Source organism: Crocodylus siamensis, chromosome 1, assembly GCF_052110815.1.
Source record: "Crocodylus siamensis isolate JL-2025a chromosome 1, ASM5211081v1, whole genome shotgun sequence".
Lineage (NCBI taxonomy): Eukaryota > Metazoa > Chordata > Crocodylia > Crocodylidae > Crocodylus > Crocodylus siamensis.
In genome coordinates, this window is record NC_143395.1 from 275539030 (window position 1) to 275564948 (window position 25919).

Here is a 25919-nt window from a genome sequence, read left to right on the forward strand (position 1 = left end):
ATTTTATCAAAAACAGTAGCAATTCTGTGCTTTACAGACACTCCAACTTCAAGGCTGTTGTTTGATTATCTGTCATTTAACTGGAACAATGAGTTTCTCAGCTATCATGCTTAAAAACTCTTTTTCCAAAAAAAATCCAGCACGAATGCCACAGAAGCCCAGGTAGACAGGAATAGGGCTTAAGAATAAAAGGAACACACAGAGTCCAATATATTAAGCATACATATTTACTTAATCTATACAGAATTGAGTAGATAAAATTTCAGATTCACATTAGTGAAAAATCTCTACAAAATGTTTTTGAAAAGCAAAACAAGACTGCCTGTTCATTTATCAATTTTTTCCTCATGAAAGCAGACATGGGTTGTAAAAATAAAGCAGTGTGTTTAGCACAAACTAGATTTCTGCATCACTTTTTTCACAGTTATTTCCATCTACAGTCTGAAGAGGTAGATTTTCTGCAACACCTGAGAATTGAACTGTAACATAACCAGGTGTAAGTGAAATAAAGGAAAGACAACACAGATTGGAGATACAGCCCTAAAGTCAATGTGTACATTATTACATGTTTGGGTTTTGCAACACACAAATTTTAAACTTTTCCTTTTTCTGAAGGTTTAATTGGAGTAAAATGATCAAGATTCCAGTGCCTGATTAAGTAGGTGTATACATCAGAGGCTACATACATTTACAGTCCAGATTAGAATAATTTATGGTAGAGGAAGAAAGGCAATATCCGTGTTTACCCAAACCCCTCCTGGAACCAATCTGGCTGCAGAGTGGCAGTGCAATAGCCTGCTGTATGGCAGATCAGAGTTTCGAGTGCTGGGATTATTCCTTGTCTTCTTTATAGCAACAACCCTTTGGCTAATGCATGGAATGATTTTATCTGGTCTCAGGAAGCAGAGTCTAGCCCACCTTGGCCAGAAGGAAGGTTGTCACAATGTGGGGAATCTTCTGGGTGAGACAGATGGAAAAACATCTCAGATTCTTAAAAGCCTTTTTCTGGTGGCATTCTGCTTCATTTGCAAATCAAGTCAGTAACTATCCTGTATTTGTATTGCTGTTTCATTCATCTGAGATTTCTGTCAAGCCCTTTTAAAAAATGATACTTGCAACAGGGTCCACAGTTTACTTTTGCCTATATAAAGAGCACTGCACAAGCACGGTACAAAGAGTTGTGGTTATAGATACAAGCAACCAAAAAATACATTGTGAAAAACAGAAAACTGCACTTCCCATTTTACTGGCAAAATCTGTATCTGCTTTGCCAAGCGTATGTTGTGCTGTAATTTAATACATTGAGATTTTCACTTGCCCTCAAGAAAATTGTTTCATGCTCATGTAGTTTGTTAGCTAAAGGTCTCTTTTGGCACTAACTAAAACTTACTAGATTGTTCTCGACTCCATGACAGACATGTTTTGTCAAAGAAACTCTGAAAGGATATTTCTTTTACAGCATTTTTTGTTGCCACGTAGCTAGAACGTGATTAGTGTTTAGCTTTGATTAGCTTCGAATCCAACCCTGCTGACTGCTCCCTTCTACCTTCTTTTCATTACTGCACCATGACCAAAGACAGGCTGTGGAAATATGGGAGTGGGAGGGGGGGACCCCTAAATCCTACCCCCACCAGCCTCCCCAAACAGCCCGTTCCCTATTTAGGCTACTCATCTGCTACACAATTTTTAAAACGTCAGTTTGATACCATTTTGTTCAGTGGTACGAGCTAAAACATTTATCATCATACCTTATAAAACCTCACTCTGTTAAGGAGACATCTACATTATTTCAATGTACATTACATCAGGAAAAGGGTCAAGAGCTCAGTGCAGCCTGAACATTCAAGTAATTTAGCTGATAAACTGTCAAAAAGAACAAGGGGGAAGCTCATGGAAAGATATGTGCTTGGTTCAGAAACCCCCACTCAAGTAAGTGCAAAGAACATTTTGAGTACCAGAAAAAGGCTACACTTTTTTTTTCTTTTTAAAGTATTACAAGACAGCAACTGAAACAAGAAAGCAATCATAGATGGATTAAAGTTAACAGTAGCTGGTGGTTACTTAACACATTGCCTGCTGTGCCAAGAATATGTGTTGGTCCCAAGTTGTCTTAGAAAACTGCTCCCTTAAAATTTCTGATATCCACGTTTTCAACGTTAAGACTCATAAGGCTCATAACTGCAGTCTATTAAATTTTTTTTAAAAGAAACCTCCCTCCCCCCCCCCACACTGTTCCCCCAAAAACCTCCCCTCGCTTGTGGCATGTTTAGCTTTAGACAGAAGCTTTAAAGAACCGGACTTTACCAAGTCGTCCTAGGCACCAAGAAGGCACGAACTGTTGACTAGAGTTCCTTGGCTGAGGGTGCAACACGATTAATGTTTTACTCGGGGAAAAGAATATTTGAATACACATGGTCAGTTACCAGCATTGTCTACTAATTCTTAGATTCTGCATATGGTGCTAAATGAGGAACATTCAAACCAAAAACTTACACTGGGGGTGCGTCTACACAAGACGGTAATGCGCAGTGGTTACTGTGCAGTAGCACCAGTAACTGCCTTCTAAGTGACGATACTGTGCAGTAGCCTAATACTACCACACAGTAGCGTATTATCACTTAGTGCTGCGACGTGCTACTGTGCAGTATTATTTGGCGACTGTGCAATCAGTGTTTCATGTAGACATGCCCCAGATGTAATCAACATCAACACTGTCCACAAATTTGCAGATACCCTTTGGTTAACAAATATCCAGATTATATCAATGCAACTTCTCTCACTGGAAACAAATCTTGCATGGACTCACCAAGGGCCAAGGCCTTATGTCAGGAGGGCAGAATATAACCAAGTCTTATACATAATTAGCATTATTGAACAAAATTCTGCAGTTATGTAATACTTATTCCACATATTTTCTTCATAGGTTTAAATTCACAAATAGGGCCTTGAACTGACCTTACAGCACAACCCTGAGAAATCTGCAAAATAGTTGTACACCCTGTTTTACCAACTGCAAATTAAAATATAGATATTTCAAAGCTGTTGTTGTCATGCCACAGTTAACACTAAAACCCTGTAAAATATTTTGACCACATTCTGGATCCTTATTTTCATATATACTCACATATATGAAAATACCAGGGGAGAAAGCTGAAGTTTCCTACTGGCCATTATATGAATGGATGTAGACAGTTTACTGAATTTGGTAATAATATTAGTATATACCAAGCCTCAAGCTCAGTTAACAGAAGCAAAATGTAATTTTTCAAATCAAGGAAGTGACACTCCTGTCACTTTTCCCCCTGAAGCTATGTTAAATCTGTACACAAGTCTTAGGTGACAGTGATATTTTTTGTGTTGTAGGGGAAAAAACACACATGCATTCTTTATGGAAAAATATTTTTTTAAAAATGAGGCAGATGTGCAACACAGTTGTGGGAAATTTATAGATTAAGCTATTCAAAGCTGCTATGCAGCTTCCTGTACCACATAAGTCCAGTAGTTCTAAGAAAATACAGATATGGTAGAAAAAGTAAGAAAATTTTCACCACAAAACCAATAGTTACCACCACCAGAGAAAGTTATACACAAAATATATCTCTCAATACAGTGTTTACACTTTGTTTTAGTCAACAGAATCAGTGCCAGGAACAGGACTCGTGGAGACAGTCTTTTCAGGGACATGTCCTTCAACTGCTGCACTCGATTCAGCATCTGGCTGGATTTCTGGTTCCGTGTCAGTGCAAGTTCCCAGCTCCTCCTGAGAACTGAGTGTGCATGACTGAAACACCTGCACTGCTAGATCCACATCTGTATCTCTTAACAAAACCTGTTCCTTAAGGACTTCCACCTTCTCATTCAGCTCATTTCTCTCTGTCTGGAGAGCCCTGCATAACTTCTCCAAACGCTCCAGCTTTATTTGAAAGCCTTTGTAATCTTTGTCTCTTACTGTTTTCTGAGGGATAAAAGTAAAACACAGGCCTTACATCATCAAGTTAGGGGAGTATTTTGCAAGCATATTTCACATTAAAATGCATTAAGGTTGACCTTCTTAGAGATTAAATCCAGTTTAATTCACTGAAATGGTGATCCAGCCTTTGTAGCGCAAACTCTCTCAGGCTATCTGGTAAGAACAGGAACCTTGGGAAGGGGTAACAAGCCATTCTGTTGACCCTGACAATAAGTGCTATATCACTGCCAATTCTGAACAAGAGCTTAATTGAGATTAAATCAGTCATAAAATTAATTCTTCCTAGAGACCATGGTTACAGGAGTTGGGTTTAGAATGTCTTGGAATCCAGCCAATTGTATAGTGACTTTTTAAGAAAAATTAAGCTTCACAGGGACATGCATCATGGTAGTTATTCCATATATAAAATGTTTCAAGAGAAAAGACTACCTACCAATGGCCATAGCTGAATCCACACCAACTCCCATTAGTAGCTGAGCAAGTTTTATAACTATTTTAAGAGTTCTTAATATATATTTCAGCAAAAAAGGGTAGAAAATGGGAGGGTGCAACCAGTCACAATGGCTAGGGCCCAGAAAATTTTAGTGCCTTACAAACATACTGGCAATCTCAAAAGGAGGCAGACAAGATGCGTTTCCTACCCACCCTTCAGTAATTCTTCCAGGTCAGTACTGCACAGTAAAACAGGAATTGTTATACCACTGCCTACGTTTTGTTTGACAGATTGATACCAATCTTGCATCTTCTACAGCACTAAATATACTTAAGTGTTTCCAATCTTGCTACAGCACTCCACCTAATATGCAAAAGGCAAGGTAAACTTCTAAGTTTCTTCAAGAATTTGCTTGACTTGGATAGGTAGGTATATAAAAGTCAGTCAAGTGTCATGAATAGCAGTTATGGAAAATCAACCCACTCTCGTACACCAAGGAGAATAATGGTATTTTTACTCAGACAAAACTTTTTACAGGAAGAGACTAACCAAGGTAGATCAGGGTAAAACTTTGGTATGTGCCATTTCTCAATAATCTCCAGCTATCCAGCTAGACGTCCCTGATAAAGAGAGACAGTGACAACTATATTTTTTCCCAAACTCCAAAGACAATTACGCACCTCTTCAGCCATTTGTAGAAGAGCTTTGTTGTTGTTTTCCCATTTCGTACGCCATACTATTGTCTCCTTTTCCAGTTTTTTAATCTTCTTGGTCATCTAAGAATAAATGTAAAGCGATGTGGCTTGTGACTACCAACAAACTGCAGGTGATCACATCATAAAACTTTTTTTGTAAATAGCTAGCACTGCAGCTTTGAAAGCAACATTACAAAATGAAATTCAAGTGTTGCAAACACTGGAGCTAAGAATATATTTAAAGATCTCAAAACACCAAGTAAATATTTTATGGTGGTTACCAGGTGATTTCCAACCTCCCTGACAATTATAGATAAAATTCTCCAATAACCAAAAAAAAATTTTTGCAACAGTACTGTACATAATCTCATCTTTAAATATTTTGTTCCATTTTTTGCTTCCAACATTAATATGCTACATAACACTTTCTGTAGCTACAGTCTATATTTTAAAACTGCATTTACCCATCTAAGGAGCTTGCATTTTTTGTAGCACTTATGGAAAACTTCAAGTAGTACAAGTACCTTTTCCATTTCTTGTCTAAAAGTTGTAAAAAGTTCATTACTTTTTGCCATGGTGGTCTGGAATTCTTCAAACTTATCCATGTAGAGAGAGAGCTAATAGGGGGAAAAAGTACTTGAGAATATTAAAAATTGAAACCATTTAAGCAATGGTTACCACATATGTATCGAAATGCAGGAGAAATTTCAGCTAACAGTAGTAATTCAGAAGAATTAAATTCAAAATTAAGGAGTGAATCTTTAAGTTCTGTCCCTCATCTATCAGGTGATTTTTCAGCTAAGGAGTAAGTAGGTAGCTATCTAAAATAGAGGACTCAAACCATTCATGAACCGCCTGCTTGGGATACCATTATAAAGCAACAGTAAAAATAATAGCCTTAACTGATTGCAATTATGTGAAATTGAGAGACCTTCTTAATAAACCAAACTGCAATTATAAGTCTATCTAATTAAAGGCAATAGCTATATCTTGGGGAAAAAAAAAAAAAAACAGCAAAATTTTATAAACGGACTTATATGTATGTAAAAAATATAGCTTTTTAAACAGTGTATACAACAACAAGGCAAGAGTTAAACAACCAAACTAGAAGATGATAAAAGTTGAGCTAGTGATAACTGTAATTCATATCAACCACCCTATTTCAAACCATTTCTTAGACACTACTACAAAACCTGATGCCCATAAAATGAACCTGACCAAACTAAGTAACTGAGGTTTACCTGTTCTTAGAAATCTGCACAGTGAATGGTATGGTAACTCAGAAGAAGTAGAGAACCAATAGGGAATTCATTTAACAAACCTTTTAATATCTTTGCTAAGTATTTAGTAGGGATGCTTAAATAATTGCATCACCTGAATTTCAAGGAAATGCAGAACCTTGATCGGGAATGCCAACCTTACATGTGCAGTGAGGTATGTGATTTATGAAACTGCTATTGGGGGCAGGCAAAGAAGCACATTAAGTGTGCCATAGCCTTTATTAGCAACTTGTCACAACCTGAAAATCTTCAAAGCAGTAGATAAAAATTTCTCCCAACTCAAATCAGCTTGTTGCAACTGGGGCTGAATTCCTAGATAGGTGGCTGCATGATCAGTTTAGTGCACAGGGACTGAACGCACACCATGCTCTTTCTAATTTAGCAGAAGGGTGAAACAGGAATTTATCTAGAGCACTGTTTCTCAGTCAGGGATTTTGATACCTGTCTTGTTAAAATTGCACCCCCATACCTTGACACACTCTTACCCTTGAAGGTCAAATATTCTGTCAACCTCTTGAAACATGTATACAGTAACAGAGGTTTATCACCACCATAGTTTTTATTCACTTTACAGTTAGTGTCAAGGAGTGGCAAAATGTTTACTTCAAATAAGGGATTGGTAATCTGAAGAAGTTGAGAAACACAGCTCTAGATGTAGAAAAAAAATCATTCTGAAAGGTGCTGGACTTCTTCAGGAAAACCCCAGTAACTCTCAATGAATGAAGAAGACTGTATGTATGTGTACTGTATATGCTTAATATGTGTTACTTTGAGGAAAAAAAGTGGTTAAGGTAGATGTGAAAGGGGACATAAACCAAAAACTGCAAGATGACTCAGGAAATCTCAGGAACTATGTTTTACATCAACAAGAGGAAAAGAGGGCAAGTTAGATGACTTCTAGATATGGATGTACTAACAACAATGTAAAAGGTCCAGAAATACAGTTAAGTACTGTGAACAAAGAAAAAGTTCCAGTTTTTTGGAAGTAATTTCAGGATCTAGATGCAGGAGGCTACAGGGAAGAATCCATCTGAAATCCAGGTTAGAGGGCCTGAGTAACTAACTGCAAGCATCAGCAACTTCAAGAACAATATCTTGGCTGACACTGTCAAGGACAGGTTTCCCTTGCTTTATGCTGTACATGTACTCCAGGAAAACAGTGCATAACTCGAATTCGCATAAAGGTAACCCACTTTACAATGTAACAAATAGGGATATGTTCCAAGACCTTGGCTGTACTGACCCCCGACCCATTTCTACTACTTTTACAAGACAATTTTGGTACTCACCAACAGCACAGAGGGGTAGGAGATAAGCTAGCGGGACGCTTAGAAGCCATAATGAGAATGGCAACTACAGAAACACGTGTCGCAGACAACGAGTGAGGAACACAGATCCACACAGGAGACTATATTTTGGTGCACACATCACTCCCACAATGCACCGCACAAAGCAGCTGACTGCGGGCTTCCACCACACTGATCAGAGTGAATTTACCTTGTGTATAATGAATTTTTGGTATAAAAAGGGTCATCGCATAAGAGCAAATTCGCACATACAGAGCCTGGATAAAGTGAGGGAAACCTGTACCCTCCCATCTCCCTGTAGACAAAAACAGTAAGATTAGGCAGCAAAATCATCATGGAAAAAGGGACCCTGCTTATATTATAGTCAGAAAGGGCTGCATGATCCTAAACAGAAAAAGGGTAGTGACATCTTGAGGAGGAGAGACTCAACTTCAAGAAAAACAAAACATGTTATGTAACAGGCAGAGAGAGAGACCATAGACTGAATCACATGTCCTTAGACTTTCACACAATCTTGCCATTAAAAGTGGTTCATAAGGTATAAAACTGCTAAGCAAACTATGCATAGGAAAAAATGCTATCTATTACATTTCAAACAAATGGAATGTTTCCAATGATAGTGGTTTAATTTCCAGCTTTTTAGTACAGCATCCATTTTCAGATTTCTGGCAGACCCTTCTTGATACTTGTAGTATAAAACATCCATACTGAAAAGCACAACATTTTAAAGTTACCTGCTGTTTTAGCTGGGCTTCCTGCTGCTTCATCTGCTCACATTTATGCCTGGACTCAGTAGCTTCTTTTAAAAGCTGAAAAGTTGAGGAAAACTTGAACTGTATTATTGTTGAATACATTCACATGCAAATTTTTAAGGACAGCATTGTTTAGTATAGCTTAGCATAAACAAAGTGATTTACCATGAAAAAAATATGCTCTTAGCTATTTTTGCTTTAAATACTTAAAAAAGTTAAACAACAAAAAAAAATCGATGGCCTGAATTATGCCAGCTTACTAGAGCAATTTAAGAGCAGTTGAGTTTTCCTACCCACTCTAAATTAATATTTTAGATGCCCAGAGTAGCATATTGCAATTATTTATTATTGCATTTTGTCTGTGGAAAAATCTCATATAATAGGTATAAAATGCAGTCAAAAATTGAACTTTGCTAGTAAACTTGAATGTTAACATCATCCAAATGGGCAAGAACGAGATGCATGCATGCCCAACTGCCAAAAAAAATGTACATTTTACTTTTTCCCCTCACTGAGGCTTATATACGGAGACTGAATTGGCCATTTTCAATAATGGCCTCAAATGAAAGAGTATCCCAGCAGCAGTAGTAATTGCTATGTGCAAAATGCTAGCCTGATATCAATGCACTCTCTCTATTTAAAGTAGCCAAGTTTGTCAGCTTGCACAAAAATTTAGCCAAATTCTCTAAAACTCTAGTCTCCATTTCACTTAAAAAGTAGGAATTACCAGCACTATCTTATGTTTCTGGAAAACTGGAAGATTTGGTCTTATAGAACATTCAGTAGATCAAAGGGAAAAAGCTCTTCTGTACACTGTCACCATCAGCTTAAATACTATAAAAAAAATCTACAGTGATTCCACAAGAGCTTCAAAAGAGCTACATATCCTGTTTTCAGTGTTCTGTCTTCTAAAATTACAGGACATGCTTAGAAGGGATTTTAAAAAGGCCTCAATTTTTTTTTTGGTCCCCACGATGGAAAAGAAAAAAAAAAGTCACACAACAGCACTTGTTTTCTTGAAATCACCATATTTACTCGCCTATCTTTTTTTTTTTTTTTTGAAAGAGAATGTGGGGAAAAAAGATTTTTTTTCCCCAGAGTCCTGACCTAGAGATGCCTTTTTTTTTTTGATTTTGAAGACACTGTTACAAGATGACTGAGTTCCTCTCCCCCTACCAGCAAGCAGGAAGGGATGCATCTAGTATTAAACCTGTCACAGCTACTTTCAAATTGGCATCGGTTTTTGGAAAGCGTTCTCTCATAACAAAGATGAAGGGAATAGATCTAATACTGTGCTGACTGTCACCTTAGTATGCAAATAAATGCCCGTTTTTTAAAAAACTTCAGTTTGTTGGGATTTTTTTTTAAATAACCCATAATAGTTTAGACAAGTACAAATAGAAAATCTTGTAAGATTTTGCTCAACATGGAAACAAAAGCTAAAAGCAAAAGCTTGCAGGTGGATGAAAGGTTTGGGATCTGTTCCAAAATTGGCTGAAATCTATATAATGACTATAACTGACTTTAAGTGAAGTTTGGGGCAATTCTGTAATGTCTACAGCCAGGTTCTATCTGGAAGACACCTGCTCAGACTGGAAGATAAGCTTTTCCTGTAGTAAAAGCTTCAGTCTACATAGAACCTGCTGTGGGGGCATCACTCCTTCACAGAAGCAAAACTGATTAGGTTGGTTGACCCCATTTTGTCCCTATGGGCTTATCACTTGCTTGCGTCTCTTAGCACTGCTCCCCTCCCATGCCCATCTCTTGAATGCAAACCACTATTTACAGGCTGTTCTATGCATGTCCCTTCACACTATCTGATGAAGCAAGCTTGGGCTCACAAAAGCTTATCATCCCCAATTGGGTTAGTCTACAAGGTGCATCTCTACTCTGCCTTCTGCCTGACTTCAAGCTAGCTACCTTTCTCTATAAAGGGGGGCCATACCAAATGAGTCCTGTGTGAGGGAGGTGGTAGAATGGTGTTTGGGGAAGGGGGGGAGGGCCTCCAGCCTCTGGCATTGATTGGAACAGGGCCAGGACACCGCTGGGAGAGGCGGGGTTAGGTGTCACTACCACAAGCCAAGCCAACCATTTCCTCACTAAATTTAGTGCTTTGGATTTCACAGCCTATAAGGGGTATGCATCAGAAACTGGCAGAACATGTTTACCAGGCCACCCCAAAGGAAGGCAAGGTCTAACGGTCAAAGTGCTGGAAGACGGTTTTAGACTTGACATAAGGAAAAACTTCTTTACTGTCTGTCTCCAGAGTCTGGAATAGATTCCCCTCCAGAAATGGTGCACGCATCTACTCTGGATACGTTCAAGAAACACCTGGATGCTCACCTTGCTGGGATCACCCGACCCCAGCAGACTTCCTGACCTTTGGGAAGGGGGCTGGACCCGATGATCTCATGAGGTCCCTTCTAGCCCCATCACCTATGAAATATTTGCCATATAAAACTGCATCAATTGCAGGGGCAGGGAAGGGTTAAACCGACTCTTGCCAGCAATGCCTCTTTCTACAGTGTTCTGTTGCCACTCCAGGCCATCACTAGTCTAAGGTGCCACTCTGCCATCCTCTGCTTAACTTCAGACTAACACAGCTAACTACCTCTTGTGTTGTGCATACAATTCCGGACTTTTTTTTTTAAACAATCTTAACATCTTCTAGCATTGTTTCTCAACCAGATCCTTTAAAGGATCTCCATGGTATTAGCACAATTAGATATGCAAACACCTACATGGATTCACAAGGGAAACCCAGAGATCTCCAACAGGAACACCATGTCAAAAACATTCTGACCTGTTGTGCTCTGAGTTCTTTGTAAAAGAATAGCTTTATTTTTCCATAATCTAAAAATAAGTGAAGGCCAAGAGCTGGCATTTTCTCAGGGGTGCCCCAAATCAGAAAGGTTGAGAATCATGGTCTTACAGAAAAAACTAATTCATCCTTGAATGTGTCGTCCCATTCCGTTATCCTCTCTGGTTAACAGTTTCAATTCACTCAACATACAGATTTTATTATGTTATAAGTAACTTACAAATTCTCTCTCACGCTGATGTTTTTCCTCAGCTTCTTTTATAAGCTGTGTGGTTTGCTGCAGTTTGGCATCTACTAGTTGTTGCTGCAATTCTTTATGCTTGAACACTTTGTCAATATGCTAAGCAAAAAGTAAAAACTAATGTTAGTTTGTAACGGATCCTCCATAATTAAACAAACAGCAGCTTTTTAGTGGAAATAAATTACCTAGGAATTATCCTTCAAGTTTTTTTTTTTTTTTTTTTTTTTATGTGGACTGTGGCTGTTTACACTCATGTTTTATTTTCATGCTGTTCTTTCCATTAGGCGTAGGACTTCAGGAATCACCTTTTATATAGGGGCATTAGCTACAATAATTTGTAAAACTGGCATGAAGTTCCTGCTGCTTGTGCATTATACATTTCAATAATCCTTATGTCAAGAGACAAAGCCATGTGATATCTAAGGCCTCATGGACTCTACTCAGAAATACAGCCTCTGACTTCAGATTTTATTTCACTCTTGCTTTATGTGCTTCTGAGAAACTAACATGGATTGGCATGCCCTAACATGGACGTGCCAAATGTTATAACTTTGTAAGTCTTTTAATACTTGGCTTTTTTTTAAGCTCTGGCTTTTAGAGTCAAGTGATTACAGAAGAATCTGAGTTTTCCATCTGAAAAAAGCTTGTAGCCCTCACAGTTGAGAACAATATGAAACACGACTCAAACAGACTTTAAAACCTTAAGTGACTTGAGGACAGGCACTTTATGTCTGAAAATTTGTTCAACAACTCTCCCACCTATACATTTGATCCAATATAACATTCTTATGCGATTGATAATGATGTGTCAAGGTAGAGAACATCTCTGAAAAAAAATACACGACTCCTTTGGGCTTTACTAAAGATCCTAAGAAAATGGCATGGGAATTGAAAGAAGATATTCTGGGCTAAACAGCCATGCACTTTTTTATTAGGACGGCTGATACTGAAAAAAACAGTGGTTTGTAATGACACGTATGAATTACGTCTACCTATGTAACAGTACAGACAATATTAACACATCCTTACTGATTTTTTAAAAAGCGCCATTTAAATTAGTTAAGGGAGCTAATTAAGTGTGTGCAGAATCACTGCTTAATTACCTCTTCCCGCAATGCATACTGTTCAATGAGTTTCTTCAGTTTTTCCCCCAGTTCAATATTTTCTTGGCGGAGCTTGGCATTGTGTATATCATGCTGTTCCAGCTGAGCCTGAATTTCATTCAGCGTAATCTGGAAATGTGCAGTTGCTTCTTTACGTCTTTCTTCTTCTTCACGTGCTTGCTGCATGTTTTCTTCCTTTTTATGCAAAAAGATTTGTTAACAGGCAAGTTAAAACTGACGCATCCTTACAATTAGTTTTTTGAATAAATGCTAGGGGTGGGTCTAAGTAGCTCTAAGTGCTGGGGTGTTTAAATATAAATACAAACTTTGCCAAGCTGAATTAGTTGAACGCTGCAAATTAGGGACCTTAATTTATCTTTAATTCATTAATTTAGTGATTTTCCACCTAGGCATGCTACCAGATCTTTCTGAAGGATGCCCCAAGGTGTGAGGAGGTAAACAGATAAGAGCAGGCTCTGTAAGGGGGAAAGCATTGTAATAAATAAGCTGTTTTTGAAATGGGGAGCCTCTAAATTCACAAGTTATGGAGGGGTGCCTCAAGTCTAATGAGGGGCACCTTGAGTCCACTGAGAAGGTTGAGAACCACTTCACTACCTTGTTCTAAATATTTGTTGGTTAATAATAAATAAAGTTCTGAAGAGATGTTGGGTTATTTTGTACTTTTCAACTTTTCTAAAACATATTGATGAATGACTTGAAAAGCACTCATTTATCTTTACAGCTTGAAGAAGTAAGCTTGAGGCTATGTAAACAAAGGGAGTACCTGGCTGAAATGCCAAAGCTTATTCTCCATAGGGGTAAGACCAGTAGCAATCAGCCAGGATAGAAGGAACCCTTCCTTAGTATATTTGCTATAAAAAAAAATGAATGGTTTGAAACAAAATTTGAGAAAAGAATATAATTTAAAAATAATTTATGCTCCGTGAACAGATTCCCTGCAGATAGTCGCATAAAGAAATCTCATTCCTCTTTTCTATTACAGCAGCTGTACTTTGGCTGGATAAAAGCTTTGTTATTACCTTGTCACTGGGAGCCACAAACGTGTGTCCCGGACACTAATATGACAAAAATAAACAACGAAGCCATCTAAATTAATAGGTGAAATATGAAACAACCTATGCAAGCAATATATGTTGTATAAACTGACCAATCCCCATACCTCTATACCTAAAGGCCAACTACACCTATGGATCTTATCCATTATTCTCTATGGATGTAGGTACTGGCCACTGAACATGAACAAACAGCAGCTGTCAAGTGTGGATTTTACACAGTAAACAGCGAAGAGCTTTATCTTCAAGCAATTTATACCAGAGTTAAGTGGGTAAGGGACACATGCCCCATGGGCTCTACTAGTGGGGGCAACATTGCACAGGCCATACCAGAAAAAGCCATGGGCCACTGGGTCACACCATGAGGAGACTCTCTGTTGCATGACACAGGTGCCCCTCCTGCTGCCCCACAGTTTCTGGCCTCACCCTCTGCTCCCTGCACCTCACTGCTACACACCTTGGGCCAAGTGCAAAACACAGGAGAGGAGGAGGAGCCTGGAGACTGCAACTTAACTTGGCCTGCAGGCCAAGAAATGAACAGCCCTGATTTATAAAAATAAACTAACCTTTAAAGTCTTGTTATGACGTTGAAGCTCCCGGCAAAGAGATTCCAGTTTGCTGCGTGCAAGAATAGCTTTGCTATGCTCACTCTGCAAATGGACTTTCTCTTTCACAACCTGGGCTTGCTTCTTCTGAAGTATCTTCATCTGCTTTTGGACATTCCGGCTTTCCTCCAACTAAAGTTAGAGAGTATATTTAAGTAAGTGGACTTGAGCAAGCCTCTTTCTCTGCCTAGTCAAAACAGCTGAAGCTACAATTAAACCAACTGGAAACAGTTTCCGAGAAGAGCAGTGAAATCAAATGGAGTGTGTCATTAAGAATACTAGACTAGACTAGTGTAAGATGTTCTTATTATAGAAATTGGGAAATTTCATAGATAACTCTAAGGATGTATAAGAAAACTTTCCTGTTTAAAGACTACAAACATTTATTTCAACTTACCAAATTTTCTCTCTGAGGAACAAACTCCACAGATCTATTAATAGGCTTTCAGTATGCATAAAGCTATAAAGGCAACATTATGTCTCATGGGGGAGGATGTGGCTGGGTACAGAAAGAGCTTACCATTTAGGACAGCATCCATAAAATAAAGTATTCTGATCAGTGGAGCAAAAACGTCACCAAACTTACACACATTGTAGTCATAAACCAAAACCTGACTGCAACCTAAATTTGAAGGGACCATAACAAGGCTCATATTGGCTAAAGATCACTGCAAACAAGAGATACTGGATTAGAGAACACAAACTCAGAAAAAAAGAATTTTTCAGAAATCCAGCATAAATGTTTCTATTCTCATGTCTACAGGATTTAGAGAACTTTTAGCCAATAGAACTAAAATGGCTGTTGAAATGCCAATACAAGTCCTTTCTGTTACTGGGAGATCAGTGTGAAATATCCTTTTATTGAAGGTATCCACAGTTGATACCTGAAAGTCCAGTTTGTAAAATGTTAAATTGTGATAAGGTCGCACATGTGACCAGGCACCTATTATACAGATACTTATCCATAGTTAGCTGTATGCTGGATAAGATGGCTCAGTCCACAAGATTGCTGTTACCACTGCACATCTTTAGCCCCCCATTATATACAGGCAAAACACTGTTCCTAGTCTTTCACCATCACTACAAAGATCTGTCAGCAGTGTCTTCTTCACCTGCATAGAAGTCATGCATCTCCTGGATGAGCATCCAGAAATGTTAAAGGACTACTTCTCAAAGCCATTCTACCACTTTGGGGGGGCGGGGGCGGGGGAGGAGGAAATAGCCCTGTTTCAGGGTTGTAGGACACTCATGCCTATCTATCATTGGTTCATCTGTAAAATGTACTTAAAACAAGCAGCAAGTACCCTCCTGTTTCCACCAGCATTCGCTTTCTGAGTTTTAGTTACCTTCCATAGGGAGATACCAGCCAGAACAAGAGTTCACAAGGAATTCTTAGCATGCTGCTTACCCTTTTGGATCAGCCCGAATCCCCCACTCCCAGGGATCACCCAGCCCAGAGTAACCATACGGCCACAGGCCCAGCAAGCTCATGGCAGTAGCAGCACACATTTGTACCAGCAAATTAAACAGCAGGCTAAATGGTTTATAGGGTCTACTGCCTATAGCAAGGCTACAAGGAACTTAAAGGAATTTCCATTGTTCTGTTTGTGCTGGGATACTTTGTGCAGTAAGTCTTACACGCTCCTTATCTTCATTAGATGCATCTGCAGGATGTGTGGCTTTGAGCAAACCATCATTGGTGGTATCTAAACAGATGACAGCTAAGAGGCAGCCAAAGAGAATCTCTAGAGAAGATAGGTTTGCAAAGCTAATGAAACACTGATACAGCTGAAAGTAACTAGCATTAGTGGGTACTTTGAAAGCAACACAAGGAGAGGAAGGGGAAAACAAACATGCACAAGGAATTGTAATTGAGGTAGCAGAGATGCTGGAGAAACCCGGCCTCTCTCCAACCTATGGAGAACTCACTTACAAGGAGTAGCGTATCTGCTGCATTACAGGTTCCTGCACTACTTCCCTCCACATCAGACATAACACTTGAAGTTGAGAAGTGGGAAAGAAAATTTTAAGTGTACCTAGAACAGCTTGGAGGCTGTGTAGTAATAAATCATATCAAACTGTGCTATCACTGAGGACCTGAAAGCTGCCAGCCCAAGATTTAAGATGGCACTGATGCGTGCTTAGAGATTCTTTCAGGCTGACAGGACACAGCCCTGCCTATGACCATTGTACCTGGCTGCTTAGTCTCAGCAGATAGCTGCTTCACCTTCCTTTGCTACCCTGGGGAAAGGTTCTCCCTTTGCCCTCACATAGCAGATTACAATTATGAGGGTCAGTCCAACTAATGTTCAGTTTGTTACTAATCCTTAGGCCCTTCCAGATAAGAACAGGGTATCACTGTGCACCGACACAGTACAAAATTAAACTTTTCCTTGGTGCTGCCCAGAATGACAGTGTATAGCTACATGGCATCAGAAGATACATCTGGGTTTCCTACTGTTATTCTGAAGGCCCCTATTCAGATGTGGCAATTGGAAAAGAACATCCTCACAACATTTTGAAGAGGCCCATAAACCTGAATATGTGAGCATTAGACATCTTCTCTGACCAGACAATACAGAGGCCATTTCATAGGTACTTAACTTACGCAATTTCAACTATACACGCTCAACTGCTGGGGATGGCCACTAGGTGCTGGCAGGGGCACAGCGTGTAGTGCAGTGCTGCATGGTACTGCCTGCACGCGCCTGCATGGCTGGAGGGCTGACGGGGGACAAGCTAGCAGAGGATGAGAGGAGCGAGGAGCATGTGGGGAGCGAGGAGTGTGTGCGGAAGGCACAGCATGGGCTGTGCAGTGCTGTGCCCGCCGTGTCCGGGCCCTGCGGTGTGGCGGCTGCTCGGTGCCAAAGCCCGGAGATTTCAACTATATGCGCTGTCTTCAGAACGTAACCCCTTCATAAGATGCGACTGTACTGTATGTGCTATCAGTTAACCATTTAACCAACGTAATTAGAGGAGGTCAAACGGATAATTTTTTAAACACTGTTTACATCCTTAGTAGTTATTGGAAAGTCACCTCTAGGAGAAGGCATATCGGCTTCTGGATACCTCCTTTTGAGAGAAAAAGTGGACAAAACCTTGCATTTAGAGAGATACAAACTTCTCATGATTTAACTGTTCCCCGATTAGAAAGCTGACTAAAGTTACCTATTGCCCTGAATGTGTAAAACTCAGGTGCACTAGAGGTACTACCATCATCCTGACAACAGACATTAGGCTTCCTTTTGCAGGAATGATTTCATTCCACATTGCTTGCTGGCCATCAAGATTAGGACATGAATCATACAGTCATAGAAGTAGGGTCAGAAGGGACGTTGTAGATCTTCAAGCCAGACCCCCAGCCTGGGCGGGAGAAAAAGATTGGACTCAAATGAGTCCAGCCAGGTAGGCATCAAGCCTCTTCTTAGAGATCCCCAAGGTAGGAGCCAGCACCACTGCCCTAGGAAGCTGGTTCCAGCTCCTAGCCGCCCTAACTGTGAAGTAGTTCTTGCGGATGTCTAATCTAAATCTACTCCCTAATAATTTGTGTCCATTGTCCCTTGTCATGCCAGGGGGCGCTAGGGGAAACCCCTAAACCCTTCTGGTCCCCCCTAGTGAGTTTATAGACAGTCACCAGGTCCCCCCTCAGCCTTCTCTTGTGAAGGCTGAACAGGTTTAGGTCCCACAGTCTTTCAATGTAGGGTCTGCCCTGTAGTCCCCGGATCATGTGGGTGGCCCTCCTCCAGACCCTTTCAATGTTGTCCACATCCCTCCTGAAATGGGGCGCACAGAACTGGACACAGTACTCCAGCTGTGGCCTGACCAGCGTCACAGAGGGGGAGGATCACCTCCCTGGCTCTACTTGAGATGCACCTGTGGATGCACGACAAGGTCCGGTTAGCCCTGCCAACCCTGACCTCGCATTGTCGGCCCATGTTCATCTTGGAATCAATAATGACTCCAAGATCCCTTTCTGCCTTCGTGCTCTCAAGAAGGGAGTTTCCCATTCTATAAGTGTGCTGCTGGTTTCTGCTGCCTAAGTGCAGCACTCTGCACTTGTCAGTATTGAAACGCATCCTGTTTATGTCAGCCCACTCCTGTAACCTATCCAGTTCTTGTTGCAGTCTTTCCCTCCCTGCTAGCGTGCTCACCTCACCCCAAATTTTGGTATCATCAGCAAATTTAAACAGGTTGCATTTCACCCTGTCATCCAAATTGCTGATGAAGAAATTGAACAGCACAGGCCCCAGGACCGAGCCCTGGGGGACTCCGCTGCCCACTTCCCCCCAGGTCGAATATGACCCATCCACTACCACCCTCTGAGTATGACCCTTGAGCCAATCTGCAATCCATCTGACTGTGTAGGCATCAATACCACAGTCGCCTAGTTTTTTTTAATGAGGATGGGGTGGGAGACGGTGTCAAAGGCCTTGCTGAAGTCTAGAAAGACTACATCCACAGCAACACCTGCACCCATTGCCTTTGTGACCTGATCATAAAAGGCAATCAGGTTGGTCTGACATGACCTGCCCCTAATGAAACCATGCTGGTTGCCTTTGAGCATCATCCCTGAAGCCGGCCCATCGCAGATGTGCTCCTTGAGGATCTTCTCAAAGAGTTTCCCAAGGATAGAGGCAAGACTGACGGGCCTACAGTTGCCCGGGTCCTCCCTCTTCCCTTTTTTGAAGATGGGGACCACATTAGCTATCTTCCAGTCATCTGGCACCTGGCCCAAGCATCACGAGCGCTTGTAGAGCCGTGCCAAGGGCCCTGCAATAACCCCAGCTAGCTCCCCCAACACCCTGGGGTGGAGAGCATCTGGACCTGCTGACTTGAACACGTTCAGGCCCTCCAGAAGCTCTCTAACCCGGTCCTCCCCAACCTGACGTCTGGAGGTGTTCCCCTCAAGTCCATCTGGCATCCCAGCGGGGAAGTCCTGGTCCCTGCACAAGAAAACGGACATGTAGAATTGGTTAAAAAATTCCGCTTTCTCCTCTGGCACAACCACCAGATTGCCCAGCGTACCTTACAGGGGCCCCACGTTACCTGGTGCCTTCTTCATCCTCCCTATGTATTTGAAAAAGGACTTTTTATTATCCTTGATCTTGGATGCCAGTCCTAGCTCTATGTCCACCTTAGCTTTCCTGACAGCCCCCCTACAGGCCCGAGCAGAGGAGGTATACTTGTCTTTGGAGATAGCACCCCACTTCCACTGGGTGTATGCCGCCTTTTTGGCAAGCAGGCATTCCCGGACGCCTTTGGTGAGCCAGGGGGGCTTCCAGGCATTCTTGCCGCCCTTGCTTCTTGAGAACCGATCACTCAGAAAAAATGGCCCCTGTCCACAGTAACTTGAATTCTAACCAATTCATGATTCTGCAACAGTATAACGTGGTTTTTAGATTTGGATGAAGTTGAACTTTCCTGGAAGGCTAAACTAAAAACATCTAAAAAGAACTGAGAGTTAAAAACAGATTTGAATGCAGATACAGGAGGGAATGTTTCTCTCAGACTCAGTCCAGTTTTTTTCCCAGTCACCATTTCTGTCAGCATCATAAGAACAGTTAGTTCTTCTGCTGCATTTTGACTCCCAGGTAGCAAGCCAAACCACTAAAGTAAAACACTAAACTGAGGGAAGAACTAAACTTTTCCAGAATGTTATGACACTATGTACATATTCAGAAGGCTGCTTTGTAAACCACCTCTCTCCATAGTTGACAATGTAATGAGGGAGATTACACCATTTTTATGTCATCCAGGTTTCTTTCTATTAGAGTTTAGTGTGATTACAGCTAGGAGTGCACTGATGGAGATTTTTTGGGGCTGATACCAATAGCTGATTTTTGAGGAGGCATATCGATTGATACCAATCCAATTTCCGATATGCAGCCCAGCAGCTTGGAGAGCTGTGCGCAGCCAGTAAATCTGTTGTGGCGGAAGGGAAGGGAAGGGAAGGGAAGGGGCATGGGGGGGCAGATGAAGGCCCCTGCGGTGAGGGAGGAGTGGGGCTGGGTCAAGTGCTGACTAGTCAGGGCAGGGTGGGGCATGGGACAGAGCTGTGGCTTGTCTGGTGGGAGCGGCTCCTGGAGCTGCGCGAAGCTCATCTGGTGGCTCCCACTGCTCATCTGGGAGGACATGGGTGGGGCAGGCTGAGGCCAGGGCTGCACCAACCTCTTCCAGGCAGGGGGCTGTGCTGGGCTATGCTTAAGGTGGGTGGTGGCAGCACTGGGAGGGGTTTGGGGGGTGGTGCAGCAGCCACCACAAAATTCACCATAGCCCCCTCCCAGCACTGCCACCACCTGCCCCAAGCACAGCCCTGGCCCCATCATGGATGTGGGGGGACATGCCGTCCCCCTGCAAGCTCTCCCGGCATTTATGTCCAATAATTTGGCCGATATCAGGCCAATTTCTGATACAGGCAATTTTCTTTATGTTGGTGCTGATCCGATACCAGACCACTGTACTGGTGCACCTCTAGTTACAGCTTTCTAAAATGTAAATTTTTTAAAATATTCCATCATTTTCAAATACACATTGAATTCATGTCTTTGTTGCTGTCTTGTTTCAAAGTGAATTAACTTCTTGTTGAAGCTCATTAAAATAGAAGAGTCGCTAGCCAAGTTTTGTGATGCTTATCTCTTCTCTAAATGCTAAATTATGTCAGAATACATTTTTCTATAATAAACGCCTATCTGCTTCTACTCACCAGTGGGGTAATCCCCTTATGAGAAAAATACTACACATTTCAACTTTTTAGGATAATGCCAACCTGTTAGAGCAGAACAGAAGCTCCACATACAGCTTCCCAAAAAACTACTGTTCTTTTTTGTTGTTGTTATTAATAACGCAGCTAAATTCTACTGCTCCAGAAGTGTGCCTAGCCTGTTGGACCATGCTGTTTCCTAACACAACTAGGCCAGACAACTTCCCTGGGATTATTTTTGTGAAAAAAAATGACCACAAAATGCCTACAATTAGCTAGTGTTCAGCAATGGAACATACTAAACTGGGCTCATCTGACTGGTGGAGCCATGTCCCCACAGCCCACAGCGTCCCTAGAGAGGCTGGGTATTTGGGGACAGGGCCCACCACTCAATTTCCAAGTACACAGCCCTGTTGGGGATGCATTTCTGTAGTGGTGGGGCAAGCAACAACCACATTAACTCCTGCACTACCACTGGAATCAGATCTGGACTGTAAGGTGAGGACAAGTTTGACACTTCTGAAATGAACAATTAGTACAGCCACACCAATAAGCACTTTTAAAACAATATCTAATAAGGAACTTTCCCATATTCCTATCATCCATCTCTAGAAAACTGTAGTTAACTCCAGAGGTTGGTTTGTTAATATTAATACAACACAAAGAAAGTTTCAATATCAGAATATTAGTTAAATTTGTTTATAGAAGGCAACTCATTCAGCCAGGTAAAAGCCGAAGTGACTTAAGTGTTTTGACTGTAAGAGCACCTGTAAGAAGTCTGAATGCTGCAAACACTTTTGTATTTAAAAAGACAAAACAAAACCACCCCCTCCCCCAAAAAAAAGCAAAAAACCCCACCCTTTAGTGTTCCAGGTTATATAACATCCATTAATTCTCTTCAAAAGAGCACTATAATGGTTTCTCCGAGGTAAATTTTCAGCTACTACAATGTTAGAAATGTACACTCGCTAAGCTTAGCTGTACACATTACTTACAAGATCAGCACATTTCTTGCAGAGAGCTGCCAACTTTTCTTCTGGAGTAGAAAGCGTGTTCAAAGCTTGCATCAGTAATAGCACTTCTTTTCCTATGGATAAAAAAAAAATCCAAAATATTGAAACACACTACAAGAGCAGTTTATCCTTAGAAGGAAATTACTGTTATTGCACTTCAGTATAGTAGCTGCATAATTTTCCACTAAAGGATGCCAACAGATAGTTCACTACAAAGTAAGCAAGGATGGTTTTTTTGTATAGTTGGGAGAGATGCTAGACAAGGTTACACCTGAGGAAGGGTACTTTGTGCCCAAAAACTTTTCTAACTTCTCTCCCAACTATACAACTAAGATAATAAAAGATATAACTTTACCTCTCAAAGTTTTTGGACCATCTTGCCTACACCAACACTCCATCCCTACCACTAAAAAGTAAGTGAACACATGTAATTCGATCTCTTGTACATGTAACTACACAGTTTAAAGGCACAAATTATTGGACCACAAGGAATTTTTTTCCCCCTTACATGATTTACTTCAGAAGATGGAAAGAACCCTGAAAACCAAGGTCTAAAAGTCAAGTCTTTTATTAATAAAGCATAGAAAATATTATTTTCTAAAATAAATATTAATGAAGCAATATTCATACAACAAAAGTTTGAAAGAGTTCCCTGAAGAATGACTTGCTGAAGTACAGGAAGTACAGTTCAACAACCAGAAAGTTAAATATCACAGTGGTAAGTATTAGATTCTAAAATGTGGAGAAAGACAGCAACATATTGACAAGCAACACATTTTTACTTAATTTTAACCAGTGACCCTTTAGAAACTTTTTCCCATTTCCTCCAAAACAGCACGATAAACAAACAGACAAACAAAAAAAACAGATAAAATTAAAGATAATGAGAATGAGTTAGAGTCTATGGACAAAATAAGAAGTTACACCATAAGGAAACATTTAAACCACCTGTTTTTCAACATTTCAATTTGCTTTAGTTTCAAAGCCACTCTTCCTCTTCCCTAAGCAGAGCATACCTAAGGTTTTCTCTTTATTTTTGTCGCTCTCTGGATCTTGTTGGCCATCAGGTGGGTCAGTACGGGCTTCTTCTCTTCCAGGAGTCTCCTCACGTACTTCTCGAGTACAGCATGTTGATCCCAATAGCTTCCCATTCTTAGGGATATAGTCTTCCTCTTCCAATGCACCTGTGCTTTCCATGCCATCACAATTAGACTGTGGATGCTGTAAAGTTGAGTCAGATTCAGCACATTTGCTATTCACCAACTGAACCTGGGTACTCATGGCAGTCTCGCAAAATCCAGCTTCTTCCATGGCATCAATCACAAACTTGAGAAAAGGAAAAAAAAGAAGCTGGGTCATTTAAGAAGAAAAGTTTGAAATAAACTTCTACTCCTCTTCTCCCCCCACCCCTCTTTTTAAAGTAAGAACAAGCAAGGTGGCCAAAAATCGACTGTATCAACATGAATTGCTAGCTATAGTCAAAATGTTTAGAAAACCGATATAGTACAAATCATATAAGCAGATATTGTATACAAAGCAACTGAAACATTACTATTAGCAATATGTAAACAGGACTAACTGTTGTAGGTATGTCCAGGTAGTAACAGATGAGCTGATGTTTAATAATTATTCTTATAAAGAAGCTTAAAAAAATCTAGACAAGACTTCACCTGGGTAGGTAGAACTGTGTGGGAAAGCTAAAGTGGCATACAGCAGAGACTCCCTAGGCGTAAAGAAGCTTGCAGAGAACTTTTTTCCAATTGCTCAGTTGGTTTAATAAAAGATATCACATCTATACTCAAAGAAGCTTGCCTGCCTATGTCCTCAGACCAGTGGTCACCAACCAGTTGATCGCAATTGACTGGTTGATCCTGGAGACTCAGAGAGTTGATCTGAGGCTGGGGGAGGGCCAGCAGGTGGGGAGGGAAGGGGCCCAGATCAAGGCCCCTGCAGTGAAGAAGGGAGAAAGGCAGAGGCAGGAGAGAGGGGTCAGGTATGTGGTGCCCCACAGACGTGAGAGGACCAAGCCCAGGGGTGTAGGGGGTGCATGCCCCCAGATCTGCATGCAGGGCAGGGCCAGCTGCTGGACTACGCTGTGCTTGGAGTGGGTGGTAGCGCTGGGAGGGGAGGTTGGGTGGTTCCGGGGGGGAGGGGGGGAATAGTAGGTCCTGGGTTGCCCCTTTACTTCAAAAAGTGATCTTTACTTTAAAAAGGTTGAAGACCACTGCCTTAGACCAACACAGCTATAACCAAAAACCATGCAAGCAAAGTGGCATATAGAATGACACTGAAAGATCATTATATTATGGATTAATCAAATTAAGAATTAGCTGCAGTAGCTTCTCATTCTAGAAGCTCTGAGTTATATACTAAATAACCTTTACGTGCTAACCTTTGATTTTTACATCAACTGTTAAATATTAAAAAGATGCAACTAGTTCTGATTACTATACTAGAATAAAGATAATAGCTGATCCAGTTGTAAAAGTAAACAGAATCTTAAATGCAAAGTACACCCTGATAAATGAAGAAATTTTAAGGCAATCTACAAATATAACACTATGTTTGGAGCATATTTGAAGAACTTTAAGAGAAATCACAAACCATCTAGCACTCTATACTCAACGTGTAAACCTAGGAATTACTAAGTCCAAAAACAAATAGCTAAATTCAAAAACAGTTTTTATGTTCTATGTACAATGGCATTTTAAAAGCACAAGTTCTGACCCCTAACAACCAGAGTATTTTTTTCTAGTTTATTGAATCATATTATATGCTCTTGAATACTTAACTACCACCATCACAGATTTTTGAGATACGTAAGCTTAAGATAATGGTATAGCTAGATGACATCCTGTTCCTCTATGGCCGCAGCAATGCAAAAAGAACTTTAACAATTAGAGGTACACTGATATACTGGTAGCCTATTGGATCGGCACCAATAGAAGGGGAAATGACATTACTGGCTATTGGCTTTTTTTGGCCATCATAACCGATGTTTACTGATAATTATACCTTCTGACCAGGGCCCGGGACACCTGGGTTCCCTTGCCCCTGTGGGGCTCGGGCCCCCATACACCTGGGTTCCCTCAGGAAACAGCGGGTTTCTCCCTCCAGGTGGGCAGCATTCTAGCCTGCAAGCAGTGCTGCTTGGGGCTACCAGGAGCAAGACGCAGGAGGCGCTGCATGCATGTGTGCACCCTCACACATGCACATGGCCAGGAATACAGTTGGGCAGTGTAGAGAGCTGCTCCCTGAAGGCAGGTCTATGGAGGGAAGGGGTGTGTGGGAGGGGGCATATTCAGGCCCCCCCACAGTGAGGGAGGGAGTGGGGTAGAGGACACTACCCAGCCAGGGTGGTACATGGGATCTGGGGGAGAGGAGCAGGAAAGAGCCGCAAGTGATTCATCCACGGGATGTGGGGAGCTGCTACCCACCACTGTACACCTGCCCCTCCCATGAGAGGCCTGGGCCCCCCACCCCAAGATTTGTGCATGGGGCAAATGCAGGATGCTCACTGTGGGCTCTCAACTTTGTTGCCTTTCCCTCAGGAGCCCTGTGTTGGCCATGTGCACCCTGCCTGCCTGTCAGCAGTGTGGGTGGCGAGTTATGCTCCCCACTGCTGAGCTGGCAGGGGACACACAGCTGGCGAGGGTCTACTGGGGCAAAGGCAGGAGGGCAGAAAGCCCCGAGCCCACAGCAGGCAGTCCGTATCTGCCCTCACCTCGCTCTGCTTAAAGGTGTCCCTGTGCTTAAAAATGCTGGCAGCAGTGCATGAATTAAAGCTCATTTGACAAGCTTAAATTCAAGCGTTTCACCACCATTTTTAAACACTGGGACACTGATACATGTGACGTAGGAGACTGCTAGAGCGCTCCAAAAAAGGTTTAATTTATGTAAATCGGCTATCAGATTGGCATCGCCCG

At 41.3% G+C, this 25919-nt stretch overlaps 1 protein-coding gene across 1 annotated transcript in view; it reads right to left on the minus strand.

Moving 5' to 3' along the window:
* Window positions 1–2223: 2223 nt before the first annotated feature.
* TXLNG (taxilin gamma) overlaps window positions 2224–25919 on the minus strand; it is a 32939-nt gene continuing 9243 nt past the window's right edge. The window contains exons 2-10 of the mRNA XM_090063053.1: window positions 23010–23319; window positions 21976–22067; window positions 14242–14412; window positions 12603–12797; window positions 11479–11598; window positions 8420–8494; window positions 5623–5715; window positions 5084–5179; window positions 2224–3955 (exon numbers count right to left, since the gene is read on the minus strand). Coding sequence (XP_089919179.1) covers window positions 3626–3955; window positions 5084–5179; window positions 5623–5715; window positions 8420–8494; window positions 11479–11598; window positions 12603–12797; window positions 14242–14412; window positions 21976–22067; window positions 23010–23319 — 1482 coding nt within the window. The 3' untranslated portion in view covers window positions 2224–3625. The remainder of the gene's footprint in view (window positions 3956–5083; window positions 5180–5622; window positions 5716–8419; window positions 8495–11478; window positions 11599–12602; window positions 12798–14241; window positions 14413–21975; window positions 22068–23009; window positions 23320–25919) is intronic.